This window comes from Penicillium atrosanguineum, assembly GCF_028827265.1.
Source record: "Penicillium atrosanguineum strain IBT 20685 chromosome Unknown utg000001l_segment0_segment0, whole genome shotgun sequence".
Taxonomy (NCBI): Eukaryota; Fungi; Ascomycota; class Eurotiomycetes; order Eurotiales; family Aspergillaceae; genus Penicillium; species Penicillium atrosanguineum.
In genome coordinates this window covers 2,682,365-2,710,158 of record NW_026623133.1, presented here as the reverse complement: position 1 = coordinate 2,710,158, position 27,794 = coordinate 2,682,365, and the positions used below count along the sequence as shown (strand labels likewise).

Here is a 27,794-nt window from a genome sequence, read left to right as displayed (position 1 = left end):
GAAGTTGTACCTGTATGTCTCGTCGATTAATCGTGTACTTAGACAAGCACAGTTCTAGCTTACCCGAACTGGACTCCTGTCTTCTGGCGGAAATAGTCACCGCAGGTGATTTCCAGGGCTGTAAGATTTTGAAGAAGCTGCGCAGATATGAGAACTTAGCTATCGTGGCTTGAGAGAATCGGTTGTGTCTTTTTTGCTTCTGTGGACCTTTTTCATGTCCCATACAAAGTATTATAACCCATAGAACCTGTAAGTGGCTCATGGTTAGCTCCACGATCCATGACGGCATTTCATCTTTCGTATTCCCTCCGTTACGAGCGTGGAAAATGGGAAATTGATGAACATGTTTCGCTCGTGCTGCATATTGATTGGTTAACCTTGGCTGGCGGCGGTGGCGAGCTATAGTAAATCTGGATTAGCGATCGAGCAAGAGAAGATCCATAACTGCAGCCCTTTAACAGCTGCTCGTGGGAGCCTTTTCATTTCCCCATAGACGAGCTTTGACATCGGAGATATAAAGCCTCTTAATGCCCTGGAGAAACCTGGTGGCTGAATAAAGCGTCTGATTGCAGTACAACGGGCAAGAATACCATTAACGGCTCAAGATGTACAAGTAACTCTTGAAACCCTTCTAATACCATGGCTCAGCGATAAATATGGCCGTTGAGTACCTGTGTTGATCGGACTATCGGGCATGGTCCCCTTTGCTGCAATCCAGCCGGCGTCTTAGAACATCGCTATTTTCACCGTTTCTCGTTTCCTACTTGCAGTGTCCACAACTATGATTGCCTAGCTGATTTAGGATTCGTGTTCATTGTTTTTTCTTTGACATTTCGTAGACGCCAATGCTCTACTCCCATACAATTGAGGTTTCGCTCTTCAAGCTACGTTCTTTAGGTCTGTCAATTGACGAATCTGTCCCTCAATTCTGGGATGTTTGTAAACTTGTTGGACTGAAGGTCATCTACGACACGAAATACATCGTGTTTTGTTGTCTCCTTTGCGTGCTCATCTTTGTGGTGTGTTTTGTTTTCCCGGACACGAAGGATCGCATCCTGGAGGACATCGACAAAGCGTTTGAAGGAAAAGAAGCAACCCTTGATGAAAAGGTGGTTGACGATTCTGTGGAGAGGGAGACATTTGTTGCAAAGAAATCCGAAATCCGATGATTCCAAGGTTCTGGGGAGATTCAATAGACCACTAATCCTAGAGCATCTAAGCATGGCGTTGAGAATAAACACGAGCATCCCATCTACCATCTAGGATAAGAAAGTTACATTACATTGGGCCCGTTTGATGTTCACTTCCTTGATTTCTTTCCTTTTATTGTAAAGTGGGGAAGTCATCAGTGTGGTTCTGACGGCTTGGCGCTCTGCACGCTTGACAGAAAAGCGAGCAAGAGTGAAGAATTCGAGCAACGGATTTCCAAGGCAGAATTTCCCCCGTCTTTTCGCATGGCCAGTTGACAAGATCTTTAAAAATCGAAAATCTGAGAAACAAATAGGCCTTTCGGTAGTCAACCCGTCACAACCGGGCCGAGAGGACGGAAGCCGTAGCAAGTGCAGGGGGTTTAGAAGAACATTTCCGGGGGCTAATGATGCCGATCGGTTAGATTCCGGGGAGCCGGTCGGCTCCGATCTCAGGGACAGGAGTTCGTAACGAGGCTCAAAATGCGCCATTTATGACGCAAAAACTGACGAGGTAATCCTGGGGTGACTATATGCCGAGTGGCGGAGAGTTCCGTAACGTTTATCCTCAGTTGGTATTTCGTTCAACTGGGTGACTTCAGCGATTTGCTTCATTACCCGATGGGGTGCCGATATTGCGGGCACACTGGAAAAGGTGGGATGATCGTCACGAAACGGCTTGACAACTAGTGAGGATCATCGCCCTCACTACCAAATATGGGGTTGAAAGCAAGTGATATTCCGAAACTAAGCCTTTTCAACGTTAATGAGAAGCCGGGCATGACTAAAGTCTCCATCGGAAGCACGAATCAACATTTGAATACTTCTCGGAGAGTTCCCGACCCAATCACCCCGCTTCATGGTTCGGCAATTAAAACCTTTGGCTTCAATAGCCGCTTGAGCGTTTCTGCAGAGCTACCTGTGTAGATGCCGTATTTTCATGTCTATACTGTACAAGGGGGCTATTAGCTTAACCCGAGGAGACTGGGGCTCCCACTGGGGTCATATATGATGTCATGTTTTCTCCAGGAGGCTCCCCATGCATGTGGGGGTACCTCATGCCCTACTGGGCTATATAAAAGACTTTTCTCCTCGAAATGAGCAGGTTCTGCGAGCAAGTTCAGACGCGAGTCTTCAATCTGCAGTCATTGAAGCCCTAGCACAATATACGTCATGAATCTGTGGTTTCTTGCTTTGTGGGTCACCTTGGTGAAGGCCTGGGTCGTCAACGAAGGAACAACATGTATTTTGTACCCCGAATCCCTAGTTCATAAGGGGCAAGCTGTTGATGATTCTCCATCTATTCAGCAAGCCTTTGAGACTTGTGGTACGAACGGAACAGTTATTTTCTCCGACAATGTGTTCCATGTCAACACCGTTCTCAACACAACCAACCTGCTCAACTGTGACGTTCATCTCCGTGGTGAACTCCGCTTCTCTACCAACATCCCCTACTGGCGAACACACTCAATCAGTGTTGTTTTGCAGGATCAGGTCACTGCTTGGCTCTTCGGAGGCACAAACGTGAACTTCTATGGCGAGGGCGGCTTCTACAACGGCCAGGGCCAAGTCTGGTACAATGCAAACAGGAATGAGTCAAACCAGCCGGGACGTCCAATGAGTATCACTTTCTATAACTCGACCAACCTCCTTGTCGACAGACTGAGAGTTATTCAGCCGCAGTTCTGGGCCACATTTGTCTGGGATAGCAAGAACGTGTCCCTCACCAACCTGTTCGTTAATGCGACTAGCAACAGCAAATGGGGAACGATGAACACCGATGGCTACGATTCTTGGAAGAGCGATACTCTGCTTGTTGAGAATGCCACCATTATCAATGGCGACGATTGTATCGCGGCCAAGGGCAACACAACGAATTTGCTCGCCAGGAACATCTACTGCGAGGGAGGCACTGGAATTACAATTGGATCTATCGGCCAATATCCCGACATGCCTGACTACGTTCTCAATGCCACCTTTGAAAATGTGAAAATCAAGAACGCCATGGACGGCGCCTACATCAAGACCTGGCAAGGCACTCGCATCTACACTCCCAGCAATGGAGACTGGGGTGGTGGTGGAACCGGTCTCGTGAAGAACGTTACTTTCCGTAACTTTGAAATGGACAACGTCGGGCTTCCGATTCAGCTTTCGCAGTGTGTTTACTCAGCCGATTCCAACAAGGGCTGTAATACATCGACTTTGCAAATTGAGGACGTGAAGTGGCAAAACATTCATGGCACATCACGGTTCAATATCGCTTCGTCTATCTACTGCTCAGACGAGCGCCCCTGCCCTAACATTACCTTTGACAATGTGAACATCACCAGTGTGAATGCCTCTCTGGGTCTGCCTTACTATGGCACGGATGTTCAGCATGAGCTGTTCCAGTGCACGAACGTTGTTGGTCAGAACGGCTCCGGCATTCCCTGCAACCAGGCCGCTCCGAGCAATTTCAGTCAGTGGATCTATGGCAATGTCGATGACTCCGGCCTGGCGACCCTTTCTTAATTGTTAATTCGGATCTCAGTTTTATGTGAATACGACATCCGATATAAAATAGATTTCATGCTACTTAGAGTCTGCATCAATGCTTTCCACAATCAATTACGTTCTGTGATGATCCATATAAGAGAAGAGTACACAGTACTATAGGTTTATAAAAGGAACCCCGTGGACAACGCCGATGAACGGCAGGTCCGACGAGGCGTATCAACAGTCAAATTACCAGACAATTGTAGACCACGATTGTCCCAGCCAGGGTCCAAAAATTGATCAACCAAACCCATCGGACTCAGAAAGTCTTGCTCTTCTGATGGGTTGACTGTATCCCAACCATGCGAAATGTGTTTTGGGTCACAGCCCCCGGCAATCGAACGTCTATTACCAAGATCTCTCAAAGAACTGACCTACTATACAACGAGCTTGGTGCGATGTTGGCCGATGATAGACGCCCAGGCTCTACTTAAGAAACTATATATCAACGTAACGGGATAACATAAAGAGGCAAAGGAGGGGGGTGATCTCACTTTAATATATCCATATTATCAAATTGCAAGCCCAAATTCGACAGTGCAGAGGAGAACTGTCGGCTCGGGTATAGACTTCTGGTGTGACTCGGCCACATGGCTCGTTTTGGGCTTTAGCCAGTTGGAGGAGGATTCTGTGTCTGTGTTATTTCTTAGTTTGTTCCAGCCTCGATCTTTAAAGAATGCTTTCAAGGTTTTGGTAGGAACTGGTGGAAGGCTGTTGCCTGGAGGAGTGCCACTTGTAGCATGAGAGATTAAAAGATCCCTCTTTCTCCAGCCTCCTGCTGCTTTTCTTTCACTCTTTCAACTTGACGACTTCATCTCTTGGGATCTTAGGGGCTTACAACCCTTCTGAGACTTGCCTTCCATATGATGCCTGAGATATTGTCTATCGGCTAGTTATATACCGTGAACTGCTTTATGATGTCCATGAATATTGTTCCTGGCGTGTTGTAACTAGGAGGCGTTCGAAAAGACATCTAAAAACAACCAAATATATCCTTCAAACCCCGTGTAAGGCTTGGGGAGCTGTACATAATCTATTATTTGGTCAGGCATTCACAGGGAAAATCAATTGATTGTCTGGTTTTGAACTAGCTTGGTTGTTATCAGCCGAATGTGATCAAAATTCTCTGGTCTCCTCCAACTCTTCGCGCTGAGGTTTATGACATTCATCCATCATCGCGCAAAAGAACCTATTCGTCCTGATATTTTGCTTGGAAGAAATATCCAGAGGTGTTTCTCCGCGAGCGTTCTGAATCTCCGTTTCACAGCCCTCTACATATAGCAATTGGATAATGGGCTTGGAATGTGTTCTCAGAGCACAATAAATTGGCGTTTCTCCCCGCTTGTTACGATGCTCAATGTCGGCACCCATTTCAATCAAGAGCTGGGTCATGGCCACTGACTTGTTTCTCACAGCTAGAAAAAGTGGCGTCTCCCGATGATTATTCTGCGATTCGACGGAAGCCCCATTTTCAACAAGAATTGTCGCAGTGCCGATTTCGTCATGATCTCCAAGGCCTGTCGTTACAAGATGCAGAGGTGTATTACCCTTTAGGTCGTGTGCGTGGACATCTGCTCCACCGAGCTCAAGCAATATCTTAATCACATTGGTGTTGCACCAGGACGCACCGATATGTAGAGGGGTACTGAGCGAGGCATCTCTGGCCTCAATGTCTGCACCTTTCTGGATAAGAAATCTGGCGACGTCTGTGCCGCCGTTCATAGCAGCGGAGTGAAGGGGAGCTCTGAATTTGTCTCCGCGGCAATTGACGTCTATGCCAGTTTCAAGAATCGCTAACAAAAATTCCCATGCGTTGCCCACCGCACTAACTGCCCAGTGAAAAAAAGAACTGTCCACCGTGGCACCATTGGCTATCAAGATCCGGAAAGCATCGAGCTTCCTGCCTTGAAGGGCAAAGTGAAGGGGCCGGCCATCGCCGATGACGCTCTGAGCGGTAGCCTCGATGTTGGCACCACGCTGAATCAATACCCTGACGATCGACTCATGCCCATAATAAGCCGCTGTATGAAGAGGGCTTTGAGCCTGAGGACGGATGTTGAGATTCACATCAGCACCATATTGGATTAATAAGTTCACTGCGTTCTCATGTCCACCGGTGCAGGCGTATACCAGTGGACTTATGAGTCGGTCATATTGTATCATTTCAAAGTCTGATGCGGCACCTGCCTCAAGAAGAGTGCTGAGGACCGAGTCGTACCCCCGTCCGGAAGCAAAAAACAGGGGCAGGCAGTCCCAGGATTCAAGCCCACGGATACCGGCATCGATGAAGTATTGAATTGAACTTTGCTGATTGTCGTTTGTGGCTTTGATAATGCCATGACCCTGGTGATTGACGATGTTGAATCGATAGAGATAACGATTGATGGCTGCCCATGTGCATCGGTTGGTCTGCGCAAACGAGTTCAAATCACTCTGAAACTCAAGGTGATCCGCGATGATAAGCAGAAGCTCAGGTGGTAGCTCAAGGAGACCCATGGTTGCTGTTGAGAACGATGAAATTCAAGAAGTCTTGGTGTGAGATTAACAGGACGTAAAAAAGGCAACAAGTCCTAGTGGGCGATGATCAAGACGCTCTGGTGTGATATGATCAGAATGTTCTGGTCAGTGACAAGAAAGAGAAAAGATGGGGATGAAGAAACTAGTCGGTCACAATCTGTCTTGCTGTTTGATTGCCGACAGTAAAGATGAAAGATTGTGGTGAGAGAAGAGGTGAATATTGGAGAGCAATTGAAGATATGAGACCTTAAAATTGATCATTTACCTCCTTCTGACATGTTATGAGCTCTCTACAAAGGTGCAGGTGAGCTCACTATCGCCGATGCCCCTCTATGCATCTATTTATCTCGATTTATCATGATCATCACCATAACAACTCCTCGCACTGCATGAGAGGGAGTCACTTTCAAAATTCCTCGGACAACTGGACGGTTGGTTTCTTTTGTGCCAGAGTCATCTGGGTTCCAGAAGACATGTGTGGCTTCGGGACGCATTGTGTTGGAGACGCACTTGACGCCGCGGGACATCGTCACGAGGTGAAAATCGACCTTGTAGCAGAGATACCGACTACAGGGGACCAACGAGGTACCATTTGTATCTACTTCTAGTTGGATCTGAACCTTGTAATAACTGGGCCAGCTCTGAGGACCAACTTTCCAGGCATACTCAAAGTTACACTTGAATATTTGAGTTATTCATAAGTCAGAAGGAAGAAAATACGTCTGAGAATAGGCATCGCTTTCAAGCAACCCTAGACTTAGGCTTAAAAGACTATGAATAATCTCTGGTAGGTTTGAGGCCTTGTAATAATTCCGGGAAACATTTTGACGCAGCCTTGTAATATGACCGTCGGGTTATACGTCGAGGTCAATAATAATGTGTACTTCTTGAATTGCAGTTCAAAAGCTGATTGAGGTGAGAAGAAACAAATACCATTCGTATTGAAGTAAATGGGGAAGGATACCGTATATATTGTAGCTAAAAGGAATAAAGAAGACTAACTAGCTTAAATTGATAGGCTTAGACTGGCTCTATTGATTTATCAAAGACTATATCTGAAGACTACAAGAATCAGTGGTGAGCCCTCTTGTATCTGTAGCTTGATTACCATAGGTACTCTTGGCTGGGTTATGCCGATTGAAAAGCAGCCCTGAAGACCTGGACAACTCAGCTCGTACAATTCTCTTAGAGATATATAGCCCAACACACTCCAATGCACTATTCTCAGAATCCACAGTCAGCTCTAACATTCAAAACACCGGATTCCCAACCTAACACGGAATATCCACTAAAATCACAGAATTGCAGTCGCATTAGCATGCGACCCAACACCACCTACACGAATAGTTAGCACTCCGAGCCCCAAACCCTTCCAAATCCAAACGTACCAGGCACATTAGCAGGCGCACTCGTCAAAAAGAACGTCCACCTCCCCCTCTTCCTACACAACTCCGCCAACCTCTCCAAATCCCACATCTCCCCAATAGGAACCCCCCAAAGCGCAAGCAGACTCTGATGCAGATGATTCATTCCCTGAACAGGCCATGCCTCAAACATCGGCGAGTCACCCGCCACGCCTGCAAAGTAACAATCATGCAACCACTCACGCATCTCTTCCTCGCGTGAGAGGCCCGCGAAACCGAGGTTCTCAGGGGACCGCGTCGCGGTTGCGTAGCGCTCGGCTGGGCTTTGGGCGTGATACTTCTCGACATAGCCCGAGCGGACCAGGAGGATGTCGCCGATGCGGATGTCCCCCCCTTGGGATTGGGGGAGGAGGTTCAGGTTTTGGAATTTGGCACAGGCTTGTAGTTCGGAGAATGTTATTTCGTAGGGCGTGTAAGGGTCGTAGGGCTTGTTGTGGGTGAGGGCATAGTAGCGGTAGTCAAGGAGAATACCGCGGCCAGCGATGCCATGGTTTGCCCAGTGGTGGATGCTGCAACGGAGGTTGGAGGCATCGCCGACGAAGTCGGAGCTTGAGGCCTTTGGGGGGGTTAGTTTGGTTTGTAGAAAATTGGAGTGGAGAGTACCCCATTGTAAAAGAGCTTGGTTTGGAAATGGGCACACTGATGAAGTAGTTAGTAGGCTGAGTTGACATGAGGTGTGCAAATACTTACGTGTCGGAATCCATCCCACTGGGTGCTACTCTGCGTGTTCAAAGTGTAGGTGTCGTCGAATGCGATATCTGGTATGAGGGTCTTGATAGCGTGCTGGAACACCTCGCGGTCGGCGGCGGGTTTCTCAGGCATGTTTAGAGGAAGACTGATTCAATATGAGCGTTTTGATTTGATATGGCTATTGTATGTATGCAACTCACTCCAGTCGCACCATCTCTCCAGTTTGAATATCTTTGGCCGATTCCTTGACACGCTGCGGCGTCAACAGGTTCAATCTCCCTAGCTATTTTCATTATTTTTACGGCAAGAGGACAGGATGTCCGGACGCATACCTGGTCATCTTTGCCCCAAACCCACGCCGCGCCTTCGGGTGCGTTAGGCAATTGGGGAAGCTCCTTCAGCAGGGGAAATCTGATGCAGTTGGGATCCCAGGGTAAATGGTCCGGGGCTTGGGTAGAGTTGGACATGTTCACGCTTTGGCTGTTTTTGGTCGAATTCAAGAACTAGTGACGGGGAGCTGGAGATAATGAGTACGGCAAACGGACGGAAGTTCGGTTTTCCAGATGTCAGGCTTATCTTTTGTGGCGGGGACATAGAGTGCGGGGGAATATGAAGCGAGAATAGCGCCCTGTTGCACACTAGAAGGTCCTAGTAGATGGAACATTTCCCGAGGCTGACATTGATTGATGCCTTTAACCCAAAAGATGGTTCGTCTCCATTATGGAGTGCTAAATGTATTAGAACAATAAGCGGCCGAGACCAGAGCTCCTCACACTCATGTTGAAACACATACCCATTTGTTCAGCCTGGGTCCTGGTAGGTCTGGCTGTTTCAAATTTGACGTCGCAGGGAGGGGACCACATTTGGTCAGAGGCCGATATAGACCCTTCTCCGCATCTGCATTCAGGGTACTACCTGCATCAGTGGTGTTGACACGGTCTGGAAAACTACGGTATTACAAGAGAACAATGTGTGATAGACCAAACGGCCTCTTTTTTCCTTTTGTTTGATTGATTGGATGTTCTCCAAAATATGTTGTTACATTTCGCGTGAAATGGCCTGTCGCCTCAATGGCCGACCTTCAGTCACGCCATTGGCAGTGACGAGATTGCATGTTGCAAAACCTCTGCGTGTCTCATTTCCGAAGACCACATAAGAGGTGAGATATCCGCCCAAATTGGGCAAACCAGGAACCACGCTTTAGAGGGTATGCTTGACAAGGAAAAAAGAAAAAAAAAAAAAAAGGAAATCCAAAAGCACAAATGTGCAACACCTATTGCCAGTCGCGAAAAAATAATAATCATAAAATTGCCTTCCCGAATGCCCAAACCGAGTATTCCCATTGCGCCGAGACGAGAAAAAATAGCATGTTCAGTCGTTTCATTCATAGGAACGCACACATCCCAAAAGATGGAATGAGATATCATAGCATTTACTGCTAGAAGACGAGTTGGAAGAATTGACTCGACCTAACCCAGCGAGGGCACACCGGTCGAGGAGGAGGGAGCACGACCACCACGAGAACCACCGTAACCACGACCGCGACCGTATCCACGGCCACGACCATAGCCACGTCCGCGGCCTCGGCCCCGACCCCGGTTACCGTCAACACTGCCTTGGCCGAAGGTCTCGATGTTGCGCTTCTCCTCCTCACCGCGCCACTCGCGGCCGCCTAGGCGGTTGATCGCGTTCTCTTCACGATCACGAGCTTCACTCGAGATGTTGTCGAAGAAAGAGCTGCCACGGTTATAGTTTATTGTGTGAGCGGTTCCGATATCGCTGCCGATATCAGCTTCGCCATCATGGCTGTGAGCTTCCGCTTCAGCAGCAGGAGAACCGGTAGCGATGGCCTCCTTGACCAAGTCCTGCTTGTTGAACTTGGCATTGGCAGTCTGGAAGTCGTAGTCCGATTGAGGGACTTCGATCTTCTTGTGCTGGTGCTGGGGGTGGGGGCGAGGCCCTCCGCGTCCACCGCGGTGCTGGTGACCACCACGGCCACGACTGTTATCGTAAGGCCGCATATCGTTCATCTGCTGGGTCATGACCTCAACAGACATATTGGGCTGACGGGGTCTCTGCTGAGAGCTGGGAGGTGGCAGTTTGGCCATAGCAGCAGCGACGGCGGCCGCAGCGGCAGAGGTAGCATTGGCAGCAGGACCGTTACCGGGCGCACCAGGAGCAGGGCCATTGTTCATAGGAATAGCAGGTCTAGGTGCAGCCATTGGGATAGCCGGGACGACGCGGCCGCTCCGCTGGGCGGCCATAGGTCCAGTCGGTGCTTGGATCGCTTCAGCAACAGACGGTTTAGACTCAATTGGTGGGGTCGGGGCATTCTGAGCGCCAGGAGTAGCATTTCGGCTAGCTGGCATGCTGGAGACCTTGTCACCGACGGGCAACTCCGAGGTAGGCTTAGGACCAGGTGCAGGGCCGGGGGGACCAGGACGCTGCTGGGGTTGGCCAGGACCGCCAAGGGGCATCTGAGGAGGGAACTGGCCCGGACCCGGAGGGAAGCCGTGGCCAGGAGGTGGGTACCATCCCTGGGGCGCACCGTAGGGCATGTTGGGGAAACCTGGACCAGGAGGGAAGGGGGGAGGAGGTCCAAAGCGCTGTCCACCATAGGGAGGGTAGAAGCCCTGCGGATACTGCGGCTGTTGGGGGTATCCAGGAGGTGTCGGCTGGGCACCCTGAGGCGCCTGAGGAGCACCCTGAGGAGGACCCTGGGGAGGACCCTGGGGTGGGCCCTGAGGGAGGCCAGGAGCAGAACCTTGCTCCAGGCCAGGGGCGGGACCCGGTCGCGATATGTTCTATTTTGCTTCGAGTCAGCAAAATGTCCGATCAAGACGAGACAGGTGCAATGAGGCAAAGAATGGGTAATTGATCAATCAGAAGGAAGGCAACGGAAAATATCGACACGGTTTTGCGCATTCCGAACAGGTCTGTGAGTTTACATCCGAATATATTTCATCATCTGATCAATTGGCCGACCACGGTCAAGTGGTACAGCCAGATGGTATGTAGAAAAAGAATTGTGGTGAACGAAGCAAGATAGACTTACACTCATGATCGCGGGGTCATCCGGAACACGAGGGGGTTCCGGCTGTGTGGCCTCCTTCTTCTCCTCTTCAGCGACGCTAATATCCTTCACATCGCTGCCCCGGAAGACAATGTATTCGTAGATACTTGAGGAAGGAGGAATCTCATCGCCCGAGCTTCCCCGACGCCCTTCTGTGCCAAATGACTGGACATTCTCAAGGGCGATGGTGGAGGCCTCTGGGTTGATTTCATGGAGAGTACCGACGTAGCTAGGGGCAATTAGCAAGGGTGTCCGAGGAATCAATGGAGATGGACCTTACCGAATATCGCTCTTGGAGATGAGGTTGAAACGCTGACTGCCAGGTGTTAACTCCAGCTCAGCCGCATAACCTCTTCGAGGAGGTGCAGGTGCAGATGACTGACCCTATCAAATGGTTCATCTCCATCTTGGCGGCCTGCGCGGGAATCGCGCAAATAAGAAAGCAGGGAAAACAAAAAAAGGAAAAAGAGAGAAAATTGTGGGAAGGGGGGGGGAAGTGGGAGAGTTGAGAAGAGAAGAGGAGAGAAGGGAGAAGAGAAGGAAGCAAAATCTGTTTGGTTTTGGGGGATTCGGGGTACGGTAGACCGCAGAAGCTTCGAGAGCAGTTTGGTTGTGCGCTGGAAGTGGGTCGTGGGTTCGTGGGTTCGTGGGTTGAATGCGAGAGCTCACTTTCCCCCGACTTCTTGGACGTAGGTAGCTATGGCGACCAATTCAAATCGGGATTACTTTTTTCAAACGTCGTGAGTACTTTGATTCGGCTGAAATCCTCATACTAACAACGTAGCGCTTCCCTTGACTTGCAGGAGCGGAAGGACGCCAAGTCCCAGAATACCGATGGAAGCCCCATTAGGCTACAGAGCAAGATTCTGGCTGTCCGTGCCGATCCGGTGAATCATGGCTCGATCTACGTTGCGCAGAGTAATGGTCTGGTGAGGAGAGTTGTTCTTGCAGTAAGTCCCTATGTAAATTCCCTACTAGGACGCTTCTGTTTTTAACGAGTTCAGACGGGCGAGACATCTGCCCTGTTCAAAGGGCCCATGGCCCCAGTCACCAGTGTCTGTCTTAGTCCGGATGGCAAGCTCCTGTTCGCCGGATGCTGGGACAAGGCCGTATGGAGCTGGGACGTTGCCTCGGGTCAGTCTCGACAGAAATACGAAGGACATAACGACTTTGTCAAGTCGGTTGTCTCTGTAAGACTGCATGGAGAAGACCTGCTCATCTCCGGCAGTGCAGATGCACAGATCCTTGTTTTTAAAATTGCCAGTGGTGAACGAATTGAGACATTCAAGGACCATGCTCGCGGCATTCAGGATCTCGCTTTCGATCCTGAAATGGATGACCAGCCCGTCCTTTTCAGTGCGGGAAGTGACCGTGAGATCCGACAGTTCAAGATTTTCGGTGGTGGGGAACCTTTAGATCCTCTTCTGCCTCATGAAACCAGTGTATACAAGATGTTCTTCGACAACGATGGTGATCTCTGGACGGCATCAGCCGACAAGACGGCCAAGTGTCTGGTGCGGGCGGACGGTTGGAAGGCCAACCTCACCTTGGAACATCCCGACTTCGTGCGAGACATTGTCGTCTATGAAACCGGTGGCTGGGTTGTCACCGCTTGTCGTGACGAAGAGGTGCGCGTCTGGAACCGATCTGTAAGTTTTCTATGATCCTTAGGTCTACCTTTGCACCTAGTTGCTAACCCATCTCAGACTGGAGAACTCCATCATACGTTCTCAGGCCACTTTGAAGAAGTCACTGGCCTGGCCCTTGTGGGTTCGACCGTTGCCAGTGTGGCCATTGATGGTACCATCCGCCAGTGGTCACTACGACCCGATGAGCTGCAAAAGGCTGTGGATCTGGCCAAGAATGGCCCAGAAGAAGAAGAAGAAGAAGAAGAAAAGACGGATGGCGAACCGATGTTGACAGAGGAGGAGGAACGCGAGCTCGCTGAGCTTATGGATGATTAGATGTTGCATTGTGATACCCAGTCGAAATGTCCCGGTGTACAAAGTGTTTAGATGTTTCTACTCAGATGGAATAAACTTAAATGATGAAATGCTTCATTTTCAATTGCCGTCAACGTATTATCTTGAATTAAGATACGCTCTAATTTCAATAGAGATCTTCTTCGAGATATTTTATTATCTCTTCTCACAAAATAGGAAGGAAATCTAGTACACAGGGAGCTTGAACGCGGTCAGATCATAGGTAAAAGCATCCACCGAGTCCTGGTCGTAGACACACTGGAAAGTCTTGCCGCTGTTGGTCCACAGAGGGCGGAAGGGCCATCTACAAATCTCAGGGATATCACCCGATCCAGCAAGAGTCGCAGGGGCCTCGCCATCCTCGACCCACTTGATAAGAGTCTGGAGGGTAGTCTGGGGCCATGGAGCTTTGGGTTGGTAGTCGTTGACAGCACAGTGGCCGACGCCGGGGATCAGGAAGAGGCGGTAGAAGTCATCGAGAGCGGCAGCGCCCGCGCGGTAGGACTTTTTGGGGAACATGATCTGGCGGACGGAATCCCAGTAGCGGACGGAGGAGGCAGTGGGGATTGAGAAGTCCTGCTCACCGTGCGCGTGGAGAACCTTGCTGCCAGCAGCTTGGAACGCGGAAAGATCGGGGTAGGTGGTCTGGAGAATATCGCCGTACTTGGCCTGGGAGAAGATCATCCACTCCTTCAGGGTGTCGTAGGTGACACCTTCGAGGCTGTCGATGTTTTCGGCATCCTTGATGTAGTCGATGAACTGGGCAATCCAGATACCGCCGAGGCCGCTAATGTCGAGCTCCCAGGTCTTGGTAGTGGAGTCGTACTCAGTCTGAAGATCGGTGAAGGTGGCACCGGGCTGATAGCTGAAGTAGACGAGATCGCCGTTGGAGTCATGGAGACCGTTCCAGTACTTCTTAACAAGCTCGGTGGTCTTGGCGCTAACCGTGCCGCTCACAGCGGGTGTAGCAGCGGATCCAAAGGAACCGGCAGCTGCTGCGCAAGAGAACGAAGCTCCTTTAACACTGTCCCAGTCAATGTGGGCCAGGCACAGGTCAGAGCGGGACACGACGCCATCGGTCTTGCCGTCGAGAGGATCGCAGCTCTTAATTGTCATGTTCATGACTTTCTCCAACTCACAAGGGGAAGGATATGAGCCGAGGTCCTTCTGCATGACATTGCCGGTTAAGTGATTTGTCTGCTGTTGAGCCCAGCGGAAGGCAGGGGCCATGGCAACAACACCATCGAACTGCTCAGGGAAACGCTGAACCTGACTCCATCCCTCACGACCGCCCTCGGAGCAACCCTGGTAGTAGGAGTAGATCTTCTTGCTGGAAGCCACTTTGTAGATGTTTCGGGTCAATTGCTTGCCCAGAACAGCAAGTTCATGTTGTGCCTGATAGCCTTTTTTCATTTGTTAGCAGCCTTTGGCAAATACATTCCAATGTTGCACAGCTTACCCCACATGTATGTTGCCTGCCAATTGATGGTTCCGTTGGCAAGCAAGGCCGCTTCGCTAAATTCAGTATCGAAGCTTCCAAAGCCTCCATCGGTCAAACCGCCGACACTATGATAATCCTTAGTGAACACGCCCTTGAAGTATATGGCTAATAATGACCTACCCATCAACGATAATCGCGGTAGGGATCGAAGAGCTTCCCGAATTGATAGCCCAGCCACCTCCACCAGTAGACACATATCTGTTGTTAAACTTCCCGGGAGCTGGCAGCCAATATTGAACATGGACCTTATCGCCTTCAATGCCAGTATGGGAGTATGCAAAGGTCAGATTGCAATAGTCGAAAGTTGATGTAGGATAGAAAATCGACTCGGCGGTGAAGTTGGTGACCAAGCTCGTTGAAACGGAGGAAGTGTCGATGGTAATACTATCAATTGCATCAACAGGCAATGTAGTCTTTGCGTATGCATCTGTGCAGATGTCGCTCAGAGAAGATGTGGCCGAACCAGCTGTTGCGTAGGCAATGGCAGCCACTGGGGCCAGGTGAGAAGAACGCATGTTGGTGTTGAGTCAAGTGCCAGAAGATGACAGGAGATCAAGTGTAGCTTGGAGCTGGAGCATGGAGTGAAACTCCGATCTCCCAGCTCTTTTATAGCTGTTCGGCAAGCCACCTCTATAAGATCTGGGGAAGCTCTGAGCCCAAGGGTGGGGAGGTTGGGGTAGTGGTTAAATGTTGTGCCGGTCTCCACCACCGATGCTTGCTCGAATGTGTGGGGAAGCCGGTCCAAAGGAGTCTAATTTGGCTATTCAAGCCCCCATATATCCCTGTTAGCTCATTTTAATGGTCGGGGAAGCTTGTTCCACCAGTATTGGTCGTATGAATCTCTCCGGGAGGGTGGATCTCTTTCCCCGCCCTTTTGCTTCATTATCCACTTCATCCTCTTTCGGTAGCGAAATTACTCCGGAATCCACCAGAGTATACTCACTTCCCCGGAGAAATAATCTTTTTCCTTCACTCCCTCGCGTATTCTTGCTTTATCCTGGTGTTCCTTTTGTGCATAGATACTTCAGGCCCAGGGTTAGACACTCCTCCTAGGTCGGGTAGCTACCTCTTAGAGCGCTTCATCAAGCAAGTGTTCAATGAATTAGCAAGGATGTTAGTATATTGTTAAAAGAGAGGAGCATAGCTGCACATTGTCGTGAGTACACTCGTAAATTTCTTTAGAAGCGAAGTTAAATCGTGGATCGTTTCAGTCGATGTCGGACATAGTGACCTGATTAGGTATTTTTAAGGTTCCCGAGCTTGTAGTATGTTAAACCCGAGTTCAACGCTCCCAGCGCGTGGTTTCTGGCATCTCGTACAGACGGAATTCGGTTCTTCCGAGCACCTGTAGCATAGTGGCCGAGATACTCGCAAGTCAATCACAATTTTCTCAATGCCGATATTGGTGTTACTGAAAGTCCGCCCCTTCTTGCTGAGATACGAGCTTCCCGTACTTGGATACTACGAATTCGGTATCAGTAAGGGGGACTTGGGAGAGCTTGAGGACACCTGAATCTCCAAGGTTTTCAGGAAGTCTATGGGCATGTTATGTTCCAGGCGAGCGCTTGTCAGTTTTATGATCGTCTCGGATCGGGCAGGTAATCTCTAAATCATGACGCATGGTCCATTGGGTTCTTTTGGAAGGCAGATCAGTGTGAACAGTCCTTCCACCTCATATTTCTAATGCGAGGTATTGATCGGGAGGCAGTGAGTTGAAATTTATAATAAGGGAAATTTACAAATGTACTCCAAAAGCCCGTGCCAGTTCACAACATGCCGTAGGTGATCGTGGCCCTCACGTGACCATCTGCACCTATTCTTCATCAAGGCTGTACTATCTGCTTTGGGTATTCCTATGTTCTTTACCATTGAGGACTCTAGCAATGGGAAATACTGAAGGGTTTACTCATTCTGTAATTGTCTGGTGATGTTTGGCATTCCAGTGTTTAAGATTAACAGCTTATTACATCTAAGGGTGGATATATATCTCCGCAGTTCGACAAGATTCATCTAAGAGATAGTCACACTCTTCAACCGCGACTGCCTGGCACAGAGAAAATCCTACGCTGCTATTCAAATCATCTCGAAGCTTGTTTGAACTAATCGAGATATGGCCACCCATTAGAAGGGAAAGGAAAGGAAAGAGCTTCATGGCTGTCGCAGAGCACGTGACCGTCCTTATGCATCGATGACGCACAGGGACGATCCCGATCTGCAGTGCCCCGACCTTCTGCGGTCACCCCACTTCCGGTCTTTCCCCCTCTCTGTGCAACTTCTCGATTTACAGCCTGTACCATTGGTGGCGTATTATCAGTCCCGGTCCCTTTCCGGAAACCGCTAGTACTCCAACTAACTTCTCCGGCTTCCCGAACTGAAGTCCGTCAACGCGACATCCATCATGCAGTCGCAGCACGAGGTCTCTGAAGCGGCGCCAAAGCTGGTCAACCGCCTCTCACAAAGCAGTTCGCCCTATGTGAGACTGCCCGCTATTCCCGTCTCACTGTAAGGTACTAACGAGCGACAGGTTCGGGGACATATGAATAACCCAGTGGCGTGGCAACTCTGGGATGCCGAGTCTATCGCGCTTGCTCGGAGGTATAATCGGATGATATTCCTGAGTATTGGATACTCGGCTTGTCATTGTATGTTTCCGTTATTCCTGATTGCGATAGCCCCAGTCTAACGGTCTGTAGGGTGCCATGTCATGGAGAAGGAGTCCTTCATGTCTCCAGAAGTTGCTGCAATTCTCAACGAATCTTTTATTCCTATCAAAGTTGACCGCGAAGAGCGTCCGGATATCGACGATGTCTATATGAACTATGTCCAGGCCACTACCGGCGCTGGTGGTTGGCCTTTGAACGTTTTCTTGACCCCCAATTTGGAGCCTGTCTTCGGAGGCACGTACTGGCCTGGTCCCAACTCGACGACTTTGCAGGGCCCGGGAACTACCGGATTTGTTGAGATTCTGGAGAAGCTGAGGGATGTGTGGCAGACTCAGCAGCAACGCTGCTTGGATAGTGCCAAAGACATCACCGCCCAACTGCGGGAGTTTGCTGAAGAGGGAACGCACTCACAGCATGGGACCCGTGAGGATGATGAGGACCTGGACATTGAGCTCTTGGAAGAGGCTTATCAGCACTTCTCATCGCGATACGACTCTATCAACGGTGGATTTGGTCGCGCGCCTAAATTTCCTACTCCTTCCAACCTCAGCTTCCTGCTTCGACTTGGTGCATACCCGAAGGAAGTCACCGATGTCGTGGGACAAGATGAGTGTGAAAAAGCGACTGCTATGGCGGTGACAACATTGGTGAACATGGCCCGTGGTGGCATTCGGGATCATATTGGACATGGCTTCTTTCGGTACAGTGTTACGACTGACTGGGGCTTGCCACATTTTGAAAAGATGCTGCATGACCAGGCACAACTCCTGGATGTCTATGTGGATGCCTTCCGCTTGACTCATGATCCCGAGCTTTTGGGTGCTGTCTACGACTTGGCTGCCTATCTGACGACTGAACCGCTGCAATCCCCTACTGGAGGTTTCTTTTCATCCGAGGACGCAGACAGCTTCCCCAGCCCCAACGATACGGAAAAGCGAGAAGGCGCTTTCTATGTGTGGTCTCTGAAAGAACTTACCCAAGTCCTGGGGACGCGCGATGCTCCTGTGTGTGCTCGCCATTGGGGCGTCCTGCCTGATGGAAACATCGCAGCTGAGTACGACCCCCACGACGAATTTATGAACCAGAATGTGTTATCTGTTCGCGCCACCCCGAGCAAACTCGCCAAGGAATTCGGATTGAGTGAAGAGGAGGTGGTTAAGATCATCAAGGGTGGAAAACAAAAGCTGCATGACTACCGTGAAAGGACCCGAGGCCGACCGGACCTAGACGACAAAATCATCGTGGCCTGGAATGGACTGGCGATCGGCGCACTGGCCAAGTGCAGCGTTCTGTTTGAGGAAATCGAGAGCTCCAAGGCGGTCCAGTGTCGTGAGGCTGCTGCACGTGCGATTGGCTTCATCAAGGAGAATCTCTTCGAGAAGACCACGGGCAAGTTGTGGCGTATCTGGCGCGATGGCAGTCGTGGTGATACTCCCGGCTTCGCTGATGACTACGCGTTCCTGATCAGCGGTCTGCTGGACATGTACGAGGCTACCTTTGATGACAGCTATCTTCAATTCGCCGAGCGCCTTCAAAGTAAGAGTTTCGAAGATTGCAAACGTGATCGGTAACTAACCTCTGATAGAATACCTCAACGAATATTTCCTAGCCAGGACTGGATCTACACCCGCCGGCTACTATAACACACCGTCAAGTATGACCCCTGGCATGCCACCCCCACTTCTCCGACTGAAGACCGGTACCGAGTCGGCAACACCCTCAGTCAACGGCATGATTGCTCGCAACCTGTTGGGACTGTCAGCTCTGCTGGAGGAAGGGGAATACCGGACACTGGCCCGACAGACATGCAACTCCTTTGCGGTGGAGATCATGCAGCACCCATTCCTCTTCGTCGGGCTACTGGATGTCATCGTGGGTCTACAAATTGGCACGAGCACCGTGACCGGTGTCTTTTGCACAGCGGAAATTACCAACTCAACTCTATTAAGTGGCGAAACCCTCGTCAGCCGACAAAACCAACCGGTCTCGGCACGCGATCTCGTCGTGCAAAAAGTACGAGCAAAGACCGGGTCCAGAATCTCTTCCTCGATTGTTGTGGCGTCGCTTGTCGATATTCGCCCATCCCATCTGAAGGACTTTGTGGGGAATCAGTCATTCTGGTTGAAATCGCGGAACCCACTCTTCAAGGATCTCAAAGCCGGCGACCCAGCCAAGAACTACCTGATGGTTTGTGAGATGGGACGGTGCAGAACCGTGGATCTATAGAAAATCACAATCATCTCATTCGGTTCCAGTTCGTTGCGTTTTTTGGGTGCGGGTATCTCCTTGGCGTTGGAAAGTATGTACATTTGTGCGATCGGGGCCTGACTGGGGGTCCCCGACGTCTGCATCCACGGAATTCCGGGGCGCAACCGGGGGTCATGAAAGCCCAGCTCGGCTCGGAGATTACAGGACTGGGCTTCCAATCAGAAGGTCACTATATAGTACATGACCTGGCATCAGTTTCATGGAATTGAACGTGTCTACGGAACTACGGGACTGTAGAACAAGGAGGGCTACTTTCTAGATGTGCGTGTACGTGTGCCCCTAACCTGTCCAGAGACAATTTCAACGTAATTTCGGAGTCGGCCAGGGTGTGGCCTTGGCTGAATCACTTCCGATAGCCTCGTCATCAGGGCCGATTTCGAGGGGAGCGGGGATGGCGCGAACTCTATTCAGTTCCTTGTTTTTCATGGGTTTCTTAAGAGGAAGATGAGGAAGATGAGAAGCAGATGAGACCAACGGAACAAGCAACTTGTAACGTGAGATCTGTGTCAAGATGAGCCTGAGGAGAGAAACGGTTGGAAAGCCCAGCGGCACGTTTTTTGGGGCTGAAACACACCAGATAAAAGAGGCGTCTCGATTTAATCAATCCCAGATCACGGACCGTGCAGGAATGGGCCCCGATGGGCCACTATGGGCTAGACGAAAAGCCAAGTTTCCTAGCGGCCACGCCGTTTGGGTGGGTGATCTCCCCTCGCTGCTATGATTGGTGTAGGACGATCAATTCTGAAACTGTTCCTGGCACACCCTCAAGGGGTAGCCCATAGAGATGCCCTCGTACGATGGAAAAAAAAAAAAAAAAAAAGGCATCCCAGATGATCGATCGTATTCCAGACCCCTGGCCGAACTGATGAGACCGGCACATCGGGCAAGACTCCACGTCTGCACGGCCGACGAAGAAGCGGGCCCTGAAATTTGATGCCAGGGCGCTAGCGCTACCAGAAGTGGGAGTGGGATTGAGGATCCGCCCAGGGGCACCAGGGACCACAGGGGAGCATGAATTTGACAGACCCAGACCTGTGCCCGATCTGCTCCAGACGGAGAATAGCTGTTGTGTATTCTCCATTGCCCAGCCTCGTCTAAGACGGTCTCGGGCCAATAAGATGGACATCGGAGACGCGTTGGAATGCGGAATGTCCCACGCCTGCTGGTGGCGGGAGCGACATTGGTATGTATCCCGTATGTCGAAGTGGTTGGACAAGGGCGCCAAAAAGCAATAAGTAGTGTTAGACACGGCATCGTCGTGTTGGAGCAACGCTTTGTTCATTTCATATAAACAAATAACGAGGCAAATTAAGGATCTTGAGAAGCAATCTCCAATTTCATTTCCCAAACAACTGTGATTCGCACGGCCCCACCCTGGCTTCGGCCTCCCCTTTCTACATTAACCCTTGCCATCCTCTCTCTTCTCTTCACGCTTTTCACGCTTCACTCCCCGACCGTTAATACTTTTTTCGTATTTTCGGCCTGTCACTCCTTTGACAAGCGCCAAATTCCACTCCTTCACACCGACAGTCGATCTGCGGTGTTATCATACTTCCTGGTGAAGTACTCTCGACACTCTTTGACCGCGATTTGATCTGGTATCACCATGCGTCCTACTCTATTGCTTGCTGCTCTGGCAGCTGGCGCTGTGAACGCCTATGAGAGGAGCGTTTATGTCACCGATTGGACCACCGTCACTGTTACCAAGACCGTCACGGCACCCACCGTTACCGAAACTGTTCCTACCGCCAACCAGGTTCAGGTTGACTACAAGACTACCACTTTGTCTGCCGCCGCTGTCGAGACCCAGCAATCCGATCTCTACAAGAAATCTACTGTTATTGTTCCCGAGTCGGTCACCTCGTCTACCTCTACCTTGGAGGCTGCGCCCGCTACCCTCGCGCCGGTGCCTGCGCCTACCACCAGCGCCGCCGAAGGTGTCCAGGCCGCCGCCGAGTCCACTTCCTACTGGTCAACTGCCTGGACTTCCACTATCGAGCCTGAATCTACCACCTCTGCTACGTCCACCCTCGCTACTTCGACTTCCGCGGCCGCCACTGCCACCGCCGCCAACGCCTACCAACAGGCCGTGCTGTACAACCACAACATTCACCGCAGCAACCACTCCGCTCCTTCCGTCGACTGGTCTGCCGATCTTGAGACGAGCGCCCGCGCTCTCGCCGCCAAGTGTGTTTACGAACACGACACGTAAGTTCCCACTTCCATCCTCCATTATCAAAACCCATCTAACATGATCCCAGCTCCATTGATGGCGGTGGTTACGGTCAGAACATCGGCTACGGTGTCGAGTCCAGCCAGGTTGGTGTCATGCTCACCAACCTGATGTACAACGACGAGATTGAATACTTCCCCACCCCCTACGGAGAGTCCGACCCCAGCATGACCGATTTCGAGAAGTGGGGTCACTTCTCTCAGATCATTTGGAAGGGCACCACTCACGTCGGCTGCGCTACCGTGGTGTGCGACGGCCTCGGAAACGTCGATTCTAGCAGCTCTCTCCCCTTCACTGTCTGCAACTACTCTCCCGCGGGTAACTATGCCGGTGAATACGGTGATAACGTCCTCGCCCCTCTGGGCGACGCCGTTTACACCGTCTCCTAAGAATGCTCTTAGATTCAAGAGAATACTCCGATTTGCCAATGTATATCTCGCCATCTTGCATTCGTCCACTCCTGTCATTTTCCTATCGCTTCGCTTCTCTGAGCATTCTGCATTATCCATCCCAGTCTCTTGGGGGATTCCCCCGAGGTGGACCCCAGCACCAGTTCCCTTCTCCCCAAACCTTGAGCCACTTTTTTTACAGCTCGGGCCCGGGGAGATCAATGTATCTACTCGTCGGGAACCGGTCCTGGCTCTCCTTTTTCTCTTTTCTTCTTCCAACCCACCTCGGGAGATGGGTCTTGTGGATGTGACCCCGTTCAATTGTGAATATCTTTGACTTGCTGTCTCCTAGCGTTTTCTGCCCATTTTGTGGATAAAATATGGTCTGTGATGTAACCCTGAATGCGAGATGAGCCTTGCGCCGATGGTGCTATCACGTGCCTTGCGTAGTCAAGAATCCTTGTAGAAGTTTCGTTCCTGACCCCCGCGTCTGACTGATCCAGAACTTTATCCACCTTAACTATAACCTTTTTTTTCTTAGCGTAAGCCATTGACGTGTTTTTGATGTGAGGGATCTTGCTGTTGGCTGGGGAACGGCTTTTGTGCGTGCATAAGTCTTGCATTGGTTTGTGGCAAGATGCATGTACAGTGATGATCGTTATGATTATTATCAAGGGGTGCAGGCTTGATATCGTTTTTGTGACTTGTTTTTGTCAGAGACAGTGCCTTTGATCGCTTGCTGATAACTGAATAGAAATTATGTTTCTGTGCAAGCTTGGACGTATCATAATAGTACTCCACGTATGTTAACCTGGTAAAAGCGAGAGGCAGAGCAACCGCCGGGTCCATAATAATTGTCCACCGTAGTTTTGACTCTCAATGTGATAGTCAATGGATCATGAATTCCCCGTTGGGTGTCTATATAATATGGACTAATGGCCATTCAGCCTTGAAAATGACATTAAGTTTTTCTACGACACTCAGTCTTGCTACAGTGTTAGTGCGTAAATGCCTGTCTTGACTGGATTTTGCTGATCCTCAACCTACTGGTATTGTGTGCAATGGCAATAACCAAATGTAACCAGCTGCCAGGGCTTTGAGATTCCCCAGACTCAGCTTGTACGTGTAAAAGTGAAGTGACCGGTATCTAATCAACCCTTCAACTCCCGATGCTAACGCCGAGCTTATCTAGCTACCCCCCCCCCCCCCCCCCCCGATCACTACAGCCCCATTTGCTGTCTGTATTATATCAAGCCAAACTTTCTATAGCCTCCTGTATACTCGCCCCTAGCCCTATTTACGAGCTATCTCGAGAAAAGCGCTCGTGGATTTCGCATCATTAGTACTACAGGAGATGGTGTGAAAGTGTGGACTCCTCGCTCAGCAGTCTTTCGAAGTAACCTACAAACTACCTGCTCAACGAGGATGATCTGGGGACAACAACTATTGCATTGGCAAGGATTAATTGCATCTAAATTATCTAGAGATGAAGATAGCACAACGCTAAACTCGCACTAGCTATGACCGAAGACGCTAGATTCGGATAAGTAGCGGTCGGGCGGATTAAGACGGTCTGTGACGGCAGAACGCCGTTGCGGGCCGCTACTTGGGCGGTTAGATCTGGGTCACGTGCCATCAACACGCAGCTCCCTTCGCCCGAAACGTCATCGTGTCAATCACGGACCTGAAGATCCCCACCGTCCCACACAAGGCGGATTTTGCATATGTCTGAGCTTCCCGTGAAAAGATACGTGGTTCGTGCTTTATAAAAATCGACTCATTCTTAAAAGCTTGACATTCTTCTGGCTGTCAATAGTACTCTGTATTGCTCAGCTGTCCTGTGCACACGGACCTCCAAATTCAAGGTTTATCTGATTGCGGCCGGGTGAGTCGTCCCTATTAGGTTCATATATGAACCTTTCTTTCATCATCTGCCATATAAACCAGCTGGAGAGCTGCTCAGAGGAACTGAGTGTGCAACACCTGCAGCGCAGCGTTGTTATCTTTGACTGGACGAATCATCTGACAGTCACCAGAAGAGGCCCATCCGTTCCTCCGGCGCTACACATACGAGCTGGGCCCCGAACAGCCAACCCACATCCCGCGGTTTGCATTTGACCATGTAAGTCCTTTCCCCCGTGCCTCCCTTCAATCCGAGCCGGTCCCACAAACATCCGCAGTGGGGTATTCTTCGGGCTGGGGTATATAGTTTCTTATATTCGCTCGGTTAACTGCCCCGTCCCCCTTGGCTACCCTATACTGTCCCGATGTCCGTTCCCATGAGATAGCCTCAATGCCATCATACTACCTACAAGATTGTCATTATTTCTATCGCACTGCGCTACGCCTTTTGTCTCTACCTACTTTCCTCGCCAGCCACTACGCTTGATCGAATCAAATCACTGACATCATGTCTTATTCACCAACGGCAGTCCGTTATTTCACTGCACCAAAACCTCTGAGAGATCCTATGGAGATTGATCCTAAAGCATCCGTGCCCGAGGGTCAAGGGCACACGGTCGTGAGACCGAATGCATCACCCGATCGGCCTTCATCCGGGGCCGTTGAAGTCCACACGCCCAAAAAGCAAGGCCTGACCTTTACCAACCAAGACTCACTGCCTAAACTGCCAATCCCTGACCTTGAGGATACTTGTCGACGACACCTCGATGCCCTCATGGCTTTACAAGGGCCCCGAGAACACGAGGAGAGCAAAGCGGCAGTAAGGGAATTTTTAAAGACAGATGGCCCGTCTCTACAAGAAAAGCTTAAGAACTACGCTACTTCAAAGACCAGCTACATCGAACAGTTTTGTGGGTACACTCTCAACTATCAGGAGAAAATAGCGACTAATATCTTCCAGGGTACGATTCCTATTTGAACTTTGATAGCTGTCAGTATAGCCCACGCTTCTACTATAATAGTTGGGAATAGTACTGACATTATCTAGCGGTTGTTTTGAATCTCAACCCATTCTTCTTGTTGGAGGATGACCCTACTCCAGCTCGCAACCATCAAGTCACTCGGGCCGCATCTTTGGTTGTCTCGGCCTTATCTTTCGTTCGGGCCGTGCGGCGCGAAGAGCTTCCACCTGACACTGTCCGTGGGACGCCACTATGCATGTACCAGTACTCGCGACTGTTTGGCACAGCCCGTCTTCCCACGGACAACGGCTGCGTCATCAGCCAGGATCCCTCGGCCAAGCATGTCGCCGTCATGTGCCGAGGCCAATTTTACTGGTTCGATGTACTGGACGCCAATAGCGATTTGATCATGAGCGAGAAGGATATCGCCTTGAATCTTGAAGTTATCGTTAATGATGCGGCTCAAACCTCTATGCATGAAGCAGCCAAGGGTGCACTGGGTGTTCTCAGCACTGAGAATCGTAAGGTCTGGTCCGGACTGCGCGATATTATGACCAAGGACCCGGCCTCGAACAACGCTGAGTGTTTGAACATTGTGGATACCGCTCTCTTTGTGCTGTGCCTCGATGATACTGAGCCTTCCAACACCTCCGAACTGTGTGCCAACATGCTCTGCGGCACAAGCGAGGTGATCAAAGGCGTACAAGTTGGCACCTGCACCAACCGATGGTACGACAAGCTTCAGATCATTGTTTGCAAAAATGGCAGTGCCGGTATCAACTTTGAGCACACCGGCGTTGATGGCCATACCGTGCTGCGCTTTGCCAGCGACGTTTACACGGACACCATTCTTCGATTCGCAAAGACCATCAACGGACAGGCTCCAAGCCTCTGGACGACATCTAGCCCTGACCCTGCCAAGCGTGACCCACACAGCTTTGGAAACGTCAGCACTACTCCTCGTAAGCTCGAGTGGGACATGACCCCGGAACTGAAAATCGCGCTACGGTTTGCCGAGTCCCACCTTTCGGATCTTCTCTACCAACACGAATTCCGCGTATTGGACTTTGAGGGTTACGGAAAGAACTTTATCACATCGATGGGATTCTCGCCTGACGCGTTCATTCAAATGGCCTTCCAAGCTGCATATTATGGCCTTTACGGCCGCATAGAAAACACATACGAGCCAGCTATGACGAAGATGTTCCTACACGGTCGCACTGAGGCGGTACGAACTGTAACGCCAGAGACCGTTGATTTCGTGAAGACTTTCTGGGGCGAGAACCCAGCAGAGCAGAAGATCGACGCCTTACGCACCGCAACTCAAAAGCACACAGCCTTGACCAAAGAATGCTCCAAGGGCCAGGGCCAAGATCGCCACCTATACGCGCTCTACTGCCTCTGGCAGCGATCCTTTATGGATGACGACGAGACCAGCTCCACGGGCGGATACAGTAGCCCAGGCGACGGAGTCGAGTCTTCCATGTCTTCTGAAGTATCCGAGGACGGCTACTCCTCGCCCAACAGCAGCAGCACTCGCGGACTGCGCAACGTTTCACCACCCACGCCCGCCATCTTCAGCGACCCGGGCTGGGACAAGATCAATAACACCATTTTGTCCACCTCAAACTGCGGAAACCCATGTCTGCGCCATTTCGGATTCGGTCCCACATCCGCTGACGGCTTCGGCATTGGCTACATTATCAAGGACGATTCGATTTCCTTCTGCGCATCTTCCAAGCACCGCCAAACCGTACGCCTTATGCAGACTCTCGAGTCCTACCTCTTTGAGATACGGAAATTGCTGCGGGCTACCAACCGCAAGGCAATGAGTCCGAGAACTAGTCGTGCTCGCGAGACGGAAGAACTGACTGAGCGCTTACAACCTGACTCGCAGCGCCGAGGTCGTCTTGTCCGGAGCAACACCCGTGCCACGGGCTTCGATACCCCTACTACCACAGACAGTGTGGAGCCAGATGACGATGGCATGGGAGGATGTAAGTTTCACAATGCCCACTTTATTTCTATCTACAAGGTGCTAATGGCCAATATAGATGGTTTCTTCGATGCTGGTATGCTCCTCCATGCTCTCAAGGGCGTTAGCGCGGACAGAGAGCGCGGAGATAAACCTGAGAAGCGGCGCTTCGTTGGAAAGAAACTTCATCTCAATGAATATTAATTAGCGAGCTTGTCATAATTCTCGACGTTATGCTTATATCTCTGAATCTGAATGCAAATATATGCCCCCTAGCTTTGAAACAATACCCAAATGGAGGTTAACCTACTGTATGCCCGACTTGTCCGGGTTCGCCCTCAGCGCAAATGACAGCGCTGATCCTCGTGCGCTTCACCTAACTTCTGGCCTCTAAGGCTACCTCTGTCAAATCCTTCTGTTATACATTTGATACCTGATTTACTACAAAGCCAGTCACTAACTACTTCTGAAATGGCTGACGCAGCTGAATGCA

At 50.4% G+C, this 27,794-nt stretch overlaps 11 protein-coding genes across 11 annotated transcripts; 6 read left to right on the top strand and 5 right to left on the bottom strand.

The window, feature by feature from the left end:
* Window positions 1-845: 845 nt before the first annotated feature.
* N7443_001046 (Scd6-like Sm domain-containing protein) lies at window positions 846-1,169 on the top strand (the record flags this gene model as incomplete). The annotated part of the gene is made up of 1 exon (XM_056881102.1): window positions 846-1,169. One exon carries the CDS (start codon window positions 846-848, stop codon window positions 1,167-1,169), a length of 324 nt encoding a protein of 107 aa, XP_056746340.1.
* A 1,191-nt stretch (window positions 1,170-2,360) lies between these two features.
* N7443_001045 (uncharacterized protein) lies at window positions 2,361-3,698 on the top strand (the record flags this gene model as incomplete). The annotated part of the gene is made up of 1 exon (XM_056881101.1): window positions 2,361-3,698. One exon carries the CDS (start codon window positions 2,361-2,363, stop codon window positions 3,696-3,698), a length of 1,338 nt encoding a protein of 445 aa, XP_056746339.1.
* Window positions 3,699-4,838: 1,140 nt separating this feature from the next.
* Window positions 4,839-6,218, bottom strand: N7443_001044 (ankyrin repeat domain-containing protein; the record flags this gene model as incomplete). Its single annotated transcript, XM_056881100.1, has 1 exon — window positions 4,839-6,218. One exon carries the CDS (start codon window positions 6,216-6,218, stop codon window positions 4,839-4,841), a length of 1,380 nt encoding a protein of 459 aa, XP_056746338.1.
* A 359-nt stretch (window positions 6,219-6,577) lies between these two features.
* N7443_001043 (uncharacterized protein) lies at window positions 6,578-6,766 on the bottom strand (the record flags this gene model as incomplete). Its single annotated transcript, XM_056881099.1, has 1 exon — window positions 6,578-6,766. One exon carries the CDS (start codon window positions 6,764-6,766, stop codon window positions 6,578-6,580), a length of 189 nt encoding a protein of 62 aa, XP_056746337.1.
* A 767-nt stretch (window positions 6,767-7,533) lies between these two features.
* On the bottom strand, window positions 7,534-8,820 carry N7443_001042 (uncharacterized protein; the record flags this gene model as incomplete). Its single annotated transcript, XM_056881098.1, has 6 exons — window positions 7,534-7,574; window positions 7,628-8,219; window positions 8,267-8,302; window positions 8,354-8,498; window positions 8,554-8,636; window positions 8,686-8,820. 6 exons carry the CDS (start codon window positions 8,818-8,820, stop codon window positions 7,534-7,536), a joined length of 1,032 nt encoding a protein of 343 aa, XP_056746336.1.
* Window positions 8,821-9,822: 1,002 nt separating this feature from the next.
* Window positions 9,823-11,832, bottom strand: N7443_001041 (uncharacterized protein; the record flags this gene model as incomplete). Its single annotated transcript, XM_056881097.1, has 4 exons — window positions 9,823-11,157; window positions 11,409-11,655; window positions 11,707-11,742; window positions 11,810-11,832. The coding sequence occupies 4 exons, from the start codon at window positions 11,830-11,832 to the stop codon at window positions 9,823-9,825; spliced, it is 1,641 nt and encodes a 546-aa protein (XP_056746335.1).
* Window positions 11,833-12,125: 293 nt separating this feature from the next.
* Window positions 12,126-13,390, top strand: N7443_001040 (WD40 repeat domain-containing protein; the record flags this gene model as incomplete). Its single annotated transcript, XM_056881096.1, has 4 exons — window positions 12,126-12,166; window positions 12,211-12,376; window positions 12,431-13,075; window positions 13,133-13,390. The coding sequence occupies 4 exons, from the start codon at window positions 12,126-12,128 to the stop codon at window positions 13,388-13,390; spliced, it is 1,110 nt and encodes a 369-aa protein (XP_056746334.1).
* Window positions 13,391-13,594: 204 nt separating this feature from the next.
* Window positions 13,595-15,424, bottom strand: N7443_001039 (uncharacterized protein; the record flags this gene model as incomplete). Its single annotated transcript, XM_056881095.1, has 3 exons — window positions 13,595-14,811; window positions 14,868-14,974; window positions 15,030-15,424. The coding sequence occupies 3 exons, from the start codon at window positions 15,422-15,424 to the stop codon at window positions 13,595-13,597; spliced, it is 1,719 nt and encodes a 572-aa protein (XP_056746333.1).
* Window positions 15,425-17,286: 1,862 nt separating this feature from the next.
* N7443_001038 (thioredoxin domain-containing protein) lies at window positions 17,287-19,798 on the top strand (the record flags this gene model as incomplete). The annotated part of the gene is made up of 4 exons (XM_056881094.1): window positions 17,287-17,382; window positions 17,434-17,551; window positions 17,603-19,108; window positions 19,158-19,798. Coding segments are annotated over 4 exons (2,361 nt in total), but the record flags the coding sequence as incomplete, so codon positions are not given.
* A 1,648-nt stretch (window positions 19,799-21,446) lies between these two features.
* N7443_001037 (CAP domain-containing protein) lies at window positions 21,447-22,462 on the top strand (the record flags this gene model as incomplete). Its single annotated transcript, XM_056881093.1, has 2 exons — window positions 21,447-22,048; window positions 22,102-22,462. The coding sequence occupies 2 exons, from the start codon at window positions 21,447-21,449 to the stop codon at window positions 22,460-22,462; spliced, it is 963 nt and encodes a 320-aa protein (XP_056746331.1).
* A 2,410-nt stretch (window positions 22,463-24,872) lies between these two features.
* Window positions 24,873-27,505, top strand: N7443_001036 (choline/carnitine O-acyltransferase; the record flags this gene model as incomplete). The annotated part of the gene is made up of 3 exons (XM_056881092.1): window positions 24,873-25,326; window positions 25,413-27,323; window positions 27,381-27,505. The coding sequence occupies 3 exons, from the start codon at window positions 24,873-24,875 to the stop codon at window positions 27,503-27,505; spliced, it is 2,490 nt and encodes an 829-aa protein (XP_056746330.1).
* Window positions 27,506-27,794: the final 289 nt, after the last annotated feature.